This window comes from Trachemys scripta, chromosome 2 (genome assembly GCF_013100865.1).
Source record: "Trachemys scripta elegans isolate TJP31775 chromosome 2, CAS_Tse_1.0, whole genome shotgun sequence".
In the NCBI taxonomy this organism is placed as follows: domain Eukaryota; kingdom Metazoa; phylum Chordata; order Testudines; family Emydidae; genus Trachemys; species Trachemys scripta.
Window position 1 is genome coordinate 103,239,053 of NC_048299.1, and position 13,574 is coordinate 103,252,626.

At 38.0% G+C, this 13,574-nt stretch overlaps 1 protein-coding gene across 4 annotated transcripts in view; it reads left to right on the forward strand.

The window, feature by feature from the left end:
• The window catches only part of VSTM2A (V-set and transmembrane domain containing 2A), a 31,628-nt gene extending 18,333 nt beyond the window's left edge, over positions 1–13,295 (forward strand). For 2 of the 4 annotated variants that reach the window (XM_034761344.1, XM_034761347.1), the window contains exon 5: positions 12,119–13,295. In XM_034761344.1, coding sequence (XP_034617235.1) covers positions 12,119–12,207 — 89 coding nt within the window. In that variant the 3' untranslated portion in view covers positions 12,208–13,295. The other 2 variants (XM_034761346.1, XM_034761345.1) reach the window with 2 other exon arrangements.
• Positions 13,296–13,574: the final 279 nt, after the last annotated feature.

The following is a 13,574-nucleotide window of genomic DNA, read 5'->3' on the forward strand; positions in this document are numbered from 1 at the left end:
CTTACAGGGTTGAGCCCTATAAGAGGATTACTTTTCTGAGGTAAGCGTGGAAAGTAATATCAGTTGCATTGTTCTGTGGGCTCAGCACTGGATAGTTGCCTCCCCTAAACCCAGTTCAGTATGGTGGGGCCATAGTAGAGCTGAAAATGGAAATGTTCATTTTGAAATACCTTCCCATGCTCAGAAATTCATCTCACCCTTTCTGTGACAACAATAATATTTACCAACACACACCTATATTTAGATTTATCCTATATACGTACATACCACATTTAGTGATCCATCTACCTAACTAGCTATATTGTCGTGAACGTTCTTAAGTGTATCACTTATTTTTTAGTCATTTAAAAAAATGCTTTAACCTCTATGGCTTACCTCGCCTCCAGAGCCAAAAATTATAAATTTCCTGGGGGAGCCTCTGAGGAATCTCTTTAGTAGAGGGAGCATAGAGCAAATAATTCAGTTCCACATGTCTGGTACAACTGCTAATTAACCACTGGGAAGAATACAAATAGGCCATGCAGTTTTGTTTGTCTGTTCATCCAAAGTACTTCTCATCGCTGCTCAATCTGGTGTCTTGTACTAGGACATTGGAAATTGCAGTGCATGTGATAGGACACCCTTAGAATAATGGATGGGGTTTCCTTTCTTAAGAAACCATTACCTGACAAATACACAGCAATGTGGAAGGCATTTTTGCCTGGTTTTGGATATGAAACAGGAAACTTCCTTTCTTTGATGGAAAACCCCACTCCCTTTACAAAGGTTACAATGTTAAAAAAAAGGGCCAAATTCTCTGCTGGCTTAAATGGATAAAACACTACTGAAGTCAACAGAGCTGCATCTGCTTATACGAACAGAGAAGTAAGCCCCTGTAAATGTATTTTAATGTTACACAGGGGCATGGGGTGAGAGTGGAGAGTCCTGGCTTTTACCAGTTCATATCAGGTAGGGAGGCATAACAAGCTGGCTGGGAAATGAAAGACGAGAAAGAAAGAAAAAAGAACATAGCTATTTGGAATTATGTCAGAGTTTATTTTTTTCCCCCTAGATGGAATCTTTCCTAGGCAATTCACTCTGAAAGCTTAGCCCTGGTCTGGTCTAAAACACTGCACACTTAGTAATTAGTCAGTCGCTGAGATTTTTCATTGGACTAAATCATTCATAAGGCACAGCAATGCTAACATCAGATACCCTTCTCTGGGTGTGAGTAGTAGCTATAATAAAAATTATTAATCCTGGTCGGTTGTTTAGAAAGTTGGATGTCATTTGAAGAAGATACGATGATCTCTCTCCGCACCATGCACAGAGTGTTGGGGTTTTTCCCCTTTTCATTTGACCATTTCATTCACAAAGTGGCTCTGACACACTTTGTTATTGCAATTTGCAACAGAGAGAGAGAGAGAGAGAGAGAGAGATCATTGAAGTTTGACCCCTACCTACCGGCAAATGCTGCTTGTCTGGAACAAAGCTGTCTAACATAAGTTAAAACATAAAATTGAAAGATAATGGCCGCAGCCTGTATTGTAGATACTACTCATACAGAATATACATGCTCTGCAACAGTGACTAAAACAGTTAGAAAACCATTTTGTTGCTGTTGTTTCTTCTGCTGCTACTGTTGCTATTACGTCGACTACTAATGTTGCTTCCATGCACAGTGTCCCTGGAGAAACTGTCCAGCAAACTAATGCCTGCAGAAGAGCAGTGCCCATTGACACAATGAAAAACAAAATACACTGCTGAACACCACAATAGATCTGCTGTATTCCCCCTCCTCCAATTCCTCCTGTGCCACTGAACAAAATGTTAAAATGATAAGATTTATTGGAGTGGGGGCAAAAATTAAGAACTGAGGAAAAAGCAGTAGGTTGTCACTAAATCATTAAGGGTCTGATTCTCAGCTGATGTAGGCCCATTGGCTTCAATGGAGCAATTTTGATTTATATCAGGCCTTAAATATTATAGTACTGTACCTGCCTGAATTTCCATCTGCTGAAATAACAACTCACACATTTATTTATTTCTTGAAACATATACAAAAATATCTGTGGGTGACCATGCTATGCGCTAGGTGTCTACCAATAGAATACTGGCAAAGGACAGCCCATGGTTCTAACCACTCCAACCTCCATCACCCTGGTGGGGGAGGGGGGGCGTGAAAATTATATTTAAAGGGAATGGTAGAGAAGCTCAGTGATTTAGAATCCGTGGGAGGATGGAATTAAAACATTGAGAGAAACTCTCTAGGCCTGATTCTCCCATCACTCCATTTTGACACCAATATGACCTAATGGATTTTCATGGAGTTACTTCCAATTTACACCAGTGCAAATGAGGGGACAATCAGGCCAGCCAAAAAGATGAGGCTGAACATTGCCAGCTGGGGGCAAAAGGTGACCTGTGGCTTGTCTACCGAGCACAGAGCTATTTCTCTATAATGAGCAATAATTCTTCAGTGTCTGTGACACACACAAGCTTATTTTTGCAGATGTTCTTTTTATGGAAGTGCTTCTGAATGCTTGTGAGATAGTATTAGGGCCAATCCTAGTTAGGATTTTTTTTTTTTTTTTTTGAGGAATGGATGAGTGGTATGTAGAAGAAGGAGACTGGTGCAATTAAGTTTTGAAATGTGACTCACATTTTTGTGGATAATTTGAAGGTCTATTAACCAGCCAGAAGCTGTATTGTTATTTTGGTTTGGGCTTAAGGTATAAGAAGGTGTGACAACCATGCTTAGTTAAGGTAAAGTTTGGGAAGCTGATCAGCCGTACAGCTCTCAACAATTAAAAACATCAGTTCAAACAAATTCTAGGTCATTGGTAAGCAAGCAGCATTAAAGCACTGGTTTATTCCTTTTTCTATCATGTTTTTTTAAAAAAATGTCTAAGATATTTTAAGACCACTGTTTCCAGTGTGGAAGCAAAGAAGAACACTATTCAGCGCACAAGGAATCAAATAAGAATATTCACAGAACATGCTGCCCATGTTTCCCAAATATTAGGACCAAATATTAATCCTACCAATTTACTGTTAGGATTTTAGCTGGACTACCAGAGCCTGCAACCTGCCTTGCCTATTCTTACCAACACTGGATCTTGGGCTGTTCCAGAATCCAGTTTGAGTAACCAGCAGCGACATTTCAGAGGCCACTACACAAAGGCCCCTTATATCTCAACCCTTTCCCTGAGAAATATTTACTCATGCAAGTAGACTGTTGAAATCAATGGGAATAGTTATATGAGTGAAGGATATTCAGTGTGAGGAAAACATTACACAATCAGACCCTAAATTAGGGAAGGGAAGTCAAATATGGGTCATAAAAGGCTGAAGTACAAACATATCTACTCATGACTGAGAACTACTGATATACACCACCTCATACTCTGGTTAGTCTGAAGTGGGTCAAGTGTAAAATCCACACAAAAATAGAAGGATAAAATAAAGAGTGACAACGAACTAAATATATAGCTTGGACCATCCATGTTGAAGTAAAATGGTGACTAGTAGATTATACAAGAATTGAATAGATCCTTTGCTCAAAACTTGGAATGAGCTCAACCCAGTACCTTTTCTGAGCTCTGAAAACTTCGAGTTTCTCTTTTTTTTTAAATGCATCAATACTTAGGTCTTGTCTACACAAACATTTAGTTTATGGCAAGCTGGGGTGTTAATCTACCCCGTACTAGCCTGCTGTACACTTATGGTCTGTGTGGAGCTTGCTGCCACACATTAACAGTTCTTTAGTGCACTTTTATCTATTCCCTTTCAAATTAAGGCAGGTCAGACCATACTAAGGAACTGTTAGTACATGGCAGAAGGGTCCACACGGACAATTAGTGTGCAGCAGGCTTGTGAGGGGTAGATTCACACCCCAGCTTGCAGCAAACTAAATGTTCATGTAGACAAGCTCTTAGCCTCACAATAGTTCCTAAGACAGCTAAAGCCTATAAATATCCAGGAGAGAAAAATATTCTTGTGGTTAGAGTACAGGGCTTGAGAACAGGACACTTCGTCTCCAATACTGACTTGACCATTAATCCTTGCTCTTCCACAAACTCAGGCACATCACTGGTAATCTATCTGTGTCTCAGTGTACCAATTTGTACAGTGGGGACACTACTACTTACCTTTCTCACAGGATTGCTAGGGGTCTTTGATGTTTTTATATTTGATTTGAGATTCTCAAATGGAAGGCACTATAGAAATGCAAAGTAGTAGTATTCTCATGGGAAAAAAATCTGTCCTTGCAAGATTTCTGGCCTCATTTCCAGACCAAAAAAAGCTTAGATAAGCTTCTCATAAGTATCTGAACAGAGTGCTGAACCTAGTGAGTTCACATCATTAGCAGCAACACACACGAATGCCACATATCATGGGGTAAATGTACTTTCATTATATCATTTCGTGTCAAGATCTCCTGATCATGCTAATGGCAAAAACCTTGTCTAGTGATATATAGTTTAGTAATATAGTATAAAACAATATACATTTTAAAATGAAACAGGGCAAACAGTGATTTTGGGGTTCAAAACTGAATGGATACAGTGAATTATAAAATAATATATGTTAGACATGGAACAGCCAATTAGATTGTCCAGCCCATCTTCCTGCAAATACCTGATTGCACCCAGCATATTTTCTGGGGTTTTGTCCAGTCTAGTCTGACAAGTCCCAAGTGATGAAGCTTCTTCCACTTACAAGATTATTCCACAGCCAGAGCCTGTGGGATGACACAGTTAAACTGATCTGCAAGAAAGATTGTTTGAACAGCAGTATTTTGTATGGACTGGAAGCAGGGACTGGAAGGGGGCAGGGAGAAGTTTGTGACTGGAAGCCCAGTTAGGAGGATACTGCAATAGTCAAGAAGGGAAATAATGAATGATGAACAAGAGCTTTGCTTGAAGAGATAGAAAGAAAAGGATGCATCTATAGGATGTTGTGGAGGAGGAAGCAGCATGATTGGATGTGGCCCGCATGCATGGGCTAAGGGCAAGGGAGAACCCCAAAATAATACCAAGGCTGCAATCCTTCCAAGCCTTTTGTCAATTTTGTTGGTCCTCTCTAATTTCCTTTTAATGTTCACAGAACTGAAAGTAATATTCCATGTGCGGTCTTGGCAGTGCCACATTGAGGTTGACTAACTTTATGTCTTGTATATATAACTCAACATTGCACTAGTCTTATTTGCAACGAGAGCAGATTATCCATGGCTGCCTTATTTTCTAGCCACAATCAGTCCTAGCTCCCTTTCATCATTACCCCTTACATAAGTTTCTCCTTGCCAGTTTTGGACTGGTTCATTGAAAACATTGGGATTTTTCACTTTTTGGCCTGATTCAGGATGGAAAAAAAATTTATATCTCAAAAATTTTTACTGTACAGAAAAAAACATAGGGAGGGTTGAGATTTCCACAGTTGAACAAGGATAATGATGGATAGAATGAGGACAGAGAAGGAATTTATTCATTTCAGGACGGCGTGAAATAATACACAATCAAAGCTGAAATTAAATGAACCTTCTTAGTTTGAACAGACTTTAAAAACACAAAACTCATACAATCTTTCAATACACCTGGTTTAAGATTCATAAATAGTTTGAATGAATTTAGGGCAAATATTAAATTATCCTACATTGATTTTACATGGAAATCATGCAGAATTTTGACTGGATTTGGCTTTTAGACTTTGGTTATATGAAACTCAAATCTCGAAGAAAAATTGAAAGGCGTGAAGGAGGATCCAAGTTGGAAAACTGTGAACTGAAGAAAATGCCAGCACAAATTTTTGCAATGCAAAACAGCCAAATTTTCACACAGTTCTATTTAAGATTTAGATCAGTGTTTTCCAAACTTGGGATGCTGCTTGTGTAGGGAAGCCTCTGGCGGGCCGGGCTGGTTTGTTTATCTGCCGCGTCCACAGGTCCGGCTGATCGTGGCTCCCAGTGGCCGTGGTTCGCTGCTTCAGGCCAATGGGGGCTGCTGGAAGCGGCGGCCAGTACATCCCTCGGCCCGCGCAACTTCCAGCAGCTCCCATTGGCCTGGAGCAGCGAACCACGGCGAGTGGGAGCCGCGATCGGCTGGACCTGCGGACACGGCAGGTAAACAAACCGGTCCGGCCCACCAGAGGCTTTCCCTACACAAGCGGCATCCCAAGTTTGGGAAACACGGATTTAGATGATCAGAAGAATACAAGACATTCAGTGTAGTTAAAAAACCTTTATAAATGTATATACACATGTGGTATTGAAAGCCACGTGATCTGTATTGAGACCACATGATGAACTGAAAAGTTTGTGCTTAATTGTACTAGTCCTGATCTCTGAGCACCAAACCTGCACTTTGCTCATTAATTTGAGACTTAGTCTGACATTCCAAATCCTGAAGGCCACATTCTTAACCAGCCTGCATTCAGTGGGACTGTCTGTGGAGTAGGATACTATTCATTGTGAGTAAAGTACTAAGAGGATCTGACCATTAGAATTGAGTATGTCTAAAAGGTAATAAGAGCTGGGTGGATGAAAGGCACTCAGATACCCAAGCATTCTGCAGCGGCTAGCTGTTCCTAAGGGTGTGCCTAACTAAATTTGTTGAAGTTCCATGCTCCTAGAAGCAGACTGTCTTACACCTCAGCTAGGTAAGCAGTTTCGGAACTTTGAGCAAATATATCTGCAACTAGGAGGAGCTAAAACAGTTGCAAATTTTACATAAATGGTATTTTCAACCTTAAGGGAAAACAAAAACAATTGATAAGAAACAGATTTTGTTAAAATTTGATTTTGTCTGTAAAATTTTGTCTGGTCAATAACCAAATGGAAGCTGGAGACTCTACTCGTTATCAGGACTGTCAGCCTAGCATGAGTCACATGACCAATTGACCTTTTTGACCAATTGTATTCTGCAGTTATACTTTTGAAATCATCCCTTCTGCTGAAAAGTAACATTTAAAATGTTAACAGTCTAACAAAAATGGTAATTACAGAATAAAGTTAACATTCACTAGTATATATGTACACATTTAGGTTTTATCTGTCCGTGTTAGTTTTAAAGATGGGTTTACTATTTTCAACACTAAGGCCAAAATTTGTTAATTTTTATTTTTCATAAGTGTGTGGAACACTGTTCAACACCCTGCCACCATACCGGCATTTAAATAAAACCACATATTTGTATCAAAGGGCTTCTCAAAGATTTCATAGTGTGTGCCACATTTTAAGAGTTTCCCATGGAACCCTCTCCTCCCATTCACGCTCATGTCTGTGTGGCAAATAGAATATTTGGCTACATGGAAAAGTAATGTTAGGAAAATATTTAATGTATGTTTCACTTCTTTCAATGCACTTTAGCAGCTGGAACAAAAAGAAGACCTAGCACAACCAGCCAGCTCTCCTCTCACTACCAGCAAGTGCTCTGCACCAGTGGTTCAAGGACCACAGTTCGAGAATCTCTGGTATAAATATTAAGTAGCATTTCTTTAGTAATATAGCAATAGTGCACACATATGCCCTTTCTTTCTGCAGACCACTATCCTGGATCCTGACAATCATACTCAAGCTTTGCACAGCACTTGTGTTGTGCAATAAAACCTCTTTTAGCTGTTAATTGTTAATTATAGAAAAAAAACTTTTAGAAATGGCAGGCATATGAGTGATAAACTTTGGAAATCCACAGCCAGATAAACAGTTTGTAACTCGCATTGCTGTGCTCACATTTCCAGTGGTGCGCCTCATGCTCTGGCCAGACACGTACACTAGAAGTCCATCTGAACCAAAGCCCTGGATCTGAACATCCTGAACTTTGGGAACATTTGGATCTTGATCCAGATATGAAGTTTGCATCTGGCTTTAGTCTATATGAAGTGTTGAACCAAAAGGCCAGATTAACCCGCCTCTGACCTTTTGGGAAATCGAGATCTGGATTTGAAATTTGCACCACATCAGTTTCTGTTACATAGTGCTTTATCATATCATAAAAAGAAGAAATTGAGAGGAATAAAAAATAGCTTCCATCAGTGACTTCAAAAGAAACAGGATAGAAACTTTAACAGTTGCTTTTTGTTTTATTGCTTTGATGTGTTCTGTACTTTGTATATGCTTCCTACTACCCCCAAATAGGGAAGAAAACTGTTTGAGCCAATATGAGAATGAAGAAACTTATTCAGTGCTTCAGTGAAAAATCTGACTACATTTAGACTCCTACTGTATTTCAAAGGGATCTTTGAAAAGATAAAAGTGCATTTAATCTTCACCACCATTCATACTCATTCGTATTCATTGTAGCTTAGAAATCAATTTTATTTGATAGGAAATATTACTAGAAATGTGGCTGTCATGATTGGATGAGCATTTTGAAAAGAAATAAAACTACTTAGAACAAGTAAGACTCAAATATTGCATTGGGATGCTACAGGGTCAAACCCTGAGATGGCTTAAGGATTCTGATGCAGGCCCATGATGACCATGTTATATAACTAAAGTAATCTCAGATATTCCTAACAGCCTCTTTTAATTAAGAAATTTGAAATATTTTAATGTTGGGATTGTTCCCAATAAGCTCACTTAAGCTTTAACGTGCACATGCTGTATAAAACCTGATCTAAAATCTTTGAAAAAACAAACAAAATCACCCCACCACAGGCAGAAGAACCTGCAATTTGTGTGCTGGAAATGATATAATCTGGAGGATACATTTATGCAATGGTTGAGAGAAAAGGATGCCATCTTGATTATGCAGTGCCTCATCAGTTCTGGGTTCTACAAAAATGGTGGCTGAAAAGAAAAGATTGGTCGCAAATATTACAGTTTTGCCTTTTCAAAAATTGAAACACTTAGGTCAGTTTCATTTTGTATGGTAGTAGTTTCCTTCAACATCATGTTATGGTTTTCAAACTGTCAAGTTATGTCATCATTAAATAATTGTTCAAAATAGGCCCTTTTAAAAAATATCCACATAGGATTTGTCCTTAAACTGTGTGGTAGATTTCATGCAGAGAAGGTGTGATTCTATGACTTTTTAAAGATCAGTTCAAATAGGATTATATGGATGAGGCAAAGATCACAAAATGATAGTAAAAATGCTTGCAAATATAAAAATAACATGAGCTAATCTGACTGTAGAAAAAGTCCTCCTTTAACTAAGGAAAAGAGGAAAATCTCATGAAAATATGATGAACCATAAGCTTGATTTAAAATAATGTAAAGCATATAAAGAAAGGCTAAATAACATGATAAAAAGAAATGATGTACACAAGATACTACAAGCAACAAATAAAACTGAGTTGCAGTGGCTTTTGAGTCCAATTTGTAAACAGTTGTGGATTTGAGCAATTATCCATAGGGAATAGATCCACTGCAGTCCTGTGAGCAAATTTACTCATGTGCAGAATCAGGTCCTTAATACCATATAATATTATGGTATATGTATATGAGACATTCAAATGGCAATAAAGAAATTAGGCTACCATTTCTTAAGCAAAGTTAGCAGTCATGGGATAAGAGGGTTCTCTCATAGATTAGTAACTGGTTAAAAGATAGGAAACAAAGAAGTAGGAATAAATGGTCAGTTTTCAGAATGGAGAGAGAGAAATAATGGTGTCCCTCAGGGGTCTGTACTGGGCCCAGTCCTATTCAACATATTCACAAATGATCTGGATAAAGGGGTAAACAGTGAGGTGGCAAAATTTGCAGATGATACAAAACCACTCAAGATAGTTAAGTCCCAGGCAGACTGCAAAAAGCTACAAAAGGATCTCTCAAAACGGAGTGACTGGGCAATAAAATGGCAGATGAAATTCAATGTTGATAAATGCAAAGTAATGCACATTGAAAAGCATAATCCCCCCTATACATATAAAATGATGGGGTCTAAATTAGCTGCAGATGTGGTCGCCCCATCTCAAAAAAAAAATATATTGGACTTGGAAAATGTTCAGAAGAGGGCAACAAAAATTATTATAGGTATGAAACAGCTGCAGTATGAGGAGGTATTAATAAAACTTGGACTTTTCAGCTTGGAATAGAGACAACTAAGGGGGGGATATGGTAGAGATCTATAAAAGCATGATTGGTGTGGAGAAAGTAAATAGGAAGTGTTATTTACTCCTTCTCATAACACAAGAACATGGGGGCACCATATGAAATTAATAGGTAGCAGGTTTATAACAAACAAAAAGAAGTATTTTTTCACACAACGCACAGTCAACCTGTGGAACTCCTTTCCAGAGGATGTTGTGAAGGCCAAAACTATAACAGGGTTCAAAAAAGAACTAGATAAATTCATGGAGGATAGGTCCATCAATGGCTATTAACCAGGATGGGGTGGAATGGTGTTCCTAGTCTCTGTTTGCCAGAAGCTGGGAATGGGCGACAGAATGGATCACTTGATGAATATCTGTTCTGTTCATTCCCTCTGGGGCACCTGGCATTGGCCACTGTCACAAGCCAGGATACTGGACTAGATGGACCTTTGGTCTGACCCAGTATGGCCGTTCTTATGTTCTCAACTCCCTTTGACTTTCAATGGGAGTTGGGCACACAGCTTCCTTAGCCCCTTTTGGAAATCCCATGTATAAACTGCAGTGGGTATCATTACAAAGTCCTCATTTGTTCTATCCCTATATGGGTACTTGCAATACCTCAGTTAGTTCAGATAGCCTTGTGTGTTTACAGTGGGTAAAAATCCTTGTAATGGCAACTTCTGTATATAAAAGTTACAGTTCGGACAGTTACTCATATTAATTCCATGTACTATGAGCCACTCTTTTATTTGCAAAAGGAGGCAGTATATTGGGACCTGGAATTTAATTTGATCTCCATTCTAACGGAAAGGAAAGCAAATATTTTTGGCTTTATCTAAAACTATATTCTCTAGGCAAAAGAGGACAGATATTTAACTGGACAGACATCTGTAAGCTGAAGGGGCAAAAAACCCACTTGTCCTAGCATCTTTGATATCATTAACTTCCTTTGTATTTTAATAATACATATTATAGCTTTATGAAGTCACATGTGCACTTTTTTTGTTGTAAGGAAATTCAGGGCTTGATATTGAAGTTCTATATGTAAATAGGTTATAAAGGCTTAGTAGATGTTTTCCTCAATGTTAAATCAGTTATTGGAGTTCAAAACCACAACATGTTGCTTATAAGCATTGACAGTGCTATCTACAGAGGACCTGACCGACATCTATAAACACATGCTGATCGTATTTGTAACATCTAATCAATCATTTAATAACCCTTTATAAACAGAACTTTAAAGAAGAGTATGGCCACATTCAGTTTACAACTTTCCCCTAAAGTAATGTAAGTCCTTTTGCACTTTCTGAAAACACTTATTTATGATGTACAGCAGTGGTCTCACACTTTAAGACCCAGCATGTCACACATCGAGAACTCAAAAATACTTGCTATGCCACCTTTTCAATTTTAATTAGCATAGTTCTAAGGGATCTTACATTAAATCTAGTGTCACAGTTTAACCATCATTCTCTTAGGTTTCTGAAGAGAAAAAATAATTGGAAGATCTGATTACTCAAAAATAAATATACTTCAAAGAGTTTAGCATACATTTCTTCCCTTACACTGCACTGCCATTCCGCCAGGTTCCTTAGCATTGCTTTTATTTTGCAAGCAAATATTTTGCAGCCAACAATAGACTGTTTTGTTAGTAAGTAAATACCATCATTACTGAGCAACTTTAGAAATTATTTTGTAAGGAATGCTTTGAGGTGGAAGGTGTTTAGATTTGTTTTTCTCTGTATATCGTAATTGGATTACATTGTTTAAAAAGACATACAAAAAAAAAAAAAAAAAAGAACCTCCCTGGGACTGAAATACTTTGTATGTGTTGTTATTTGCAGTGCATGCCAAGACATTCATGGGCACCAGAGCCAAGCTGGCGAGCTAATTAAATATATAAAATGTATGTGTTTAAACAGCCTTATAAGGAGCATTGGAAATCTGCAAGATGAGCGAATATCTTATAACTTCTTCCGCAGGTGCGAGGATAGCTACAAGCCATGGACTTTCTGTCCTGCTTCTTGTTTGTGGCTTTGTGAAGGGTGCTTTGCTTTAATCTAAAAGTGCTGACTTTTTCCAATATCACTTTCTCTTCTTAAAGCAAAGAGCAAATCGCCTGTAAAATCCACGGAGCGGACAGCAAAGTTGACCCTAACCTCCAACCACCACTCTGCACCCAATGTACTCTAATTCTCTACACATGGAGCACCTTCAGGAAGTACAAAAAAACAAAACAAACAAATATATATATTGTTTAAACATATAAATATATATATGAAGAGGATACCACATTTTCTTGATCTATATTATTTTCTTTGCTGTATCACTGATCAGTTATTTGAAGAGAACGGGTATGATGTAACAGGACATTTTGTAACAGCAAGACCTAGTTTCCTTTTCTTTCAGCAAGTAGAAGCATCATATCCTTGACTGCTCAGGGGTTGGCTTGCAAGTCATCAGTATTATACAAATTCGCTATGGATGATATTTGGTTTCCTTCTTTGAAAGAACTGTGGCAGCCATGAGGCAAAGAGTGGCCAAAAATAAATAAATAAAAAAAATAAACCAACAAAAAATCCAAGAAAACAAAATGACTCAGCATCACCTCTGACAAAAAACACCTCAGAAACTTTGATGAAAAGCCTATTTTTTTTTTGTGGGGGTCGGGAGTGCAAAACAAAAATACAAACATTGCAAAGCAACTCACAGGACTAGAGGACGTTGTTTCTGAAGACAAGCAAGAAGCACTATTGAGGGTTTTTTTTTATTTATTTATTTTACTTTTTTTGAATTTTTTCCTCTCCTTTTTTTCCTACCCCCTTCCTTTTACTCTCTTTTCTCTTGGTTTGTTTCTTGTTCAATGGTGGCAGTTGCTGACTTAGGCCAACCCCTATTGACTGTGTGGTGGTAATATAAATACATTTTTTTGTGTGTGTGTGTTCTATATTTCAATGTGTTTTCTCTAATTTTGCAACTCCTGTATATGCAAAACTAACTTCAATTCTGTAAATTGCTTACAGTATGTGTGATATAACTTCACAGTAGACATACCATGGTCCTCATGCAAGACAGTTTTTAATATTATCTATATGTCGTGCCACCAACAGATATTTTTGTTTCCTTTTTTGATGAAGCATTATTTTTTAATTTGTAATTCAGTACTGTGTGGATTTTGTAATACATGCATTCACTTCCACTGGTTTGACCCCTTGCAGATGGCAATGCAGCCCTCTGTTTACTCTGTAAAATGCACATTAAAATTTGTTATGGTCTCTGAACAATGAATTATTTTACTTGTGTGCATGCGATGGTGGAGTCTGGTGACTCAAACCCCTTTTAATTTATAATGTTTATTGAGGATGAAATGATTTTATCCTCAGAGAATGTAAAATGTAAGTCTGCAGGCAAATACTGCATGCAAGCAAGGTCAAGAGAAAAAAAAATCAGAATGTACTCCTGGAAGATTTTCTTTTAATGATGTGTTTTAGTCAAGTGAAATTTTTACAATGATTCACTCAATTCACCCAAGAACTCTTCCTGCTATGGCTAAAAAGTTA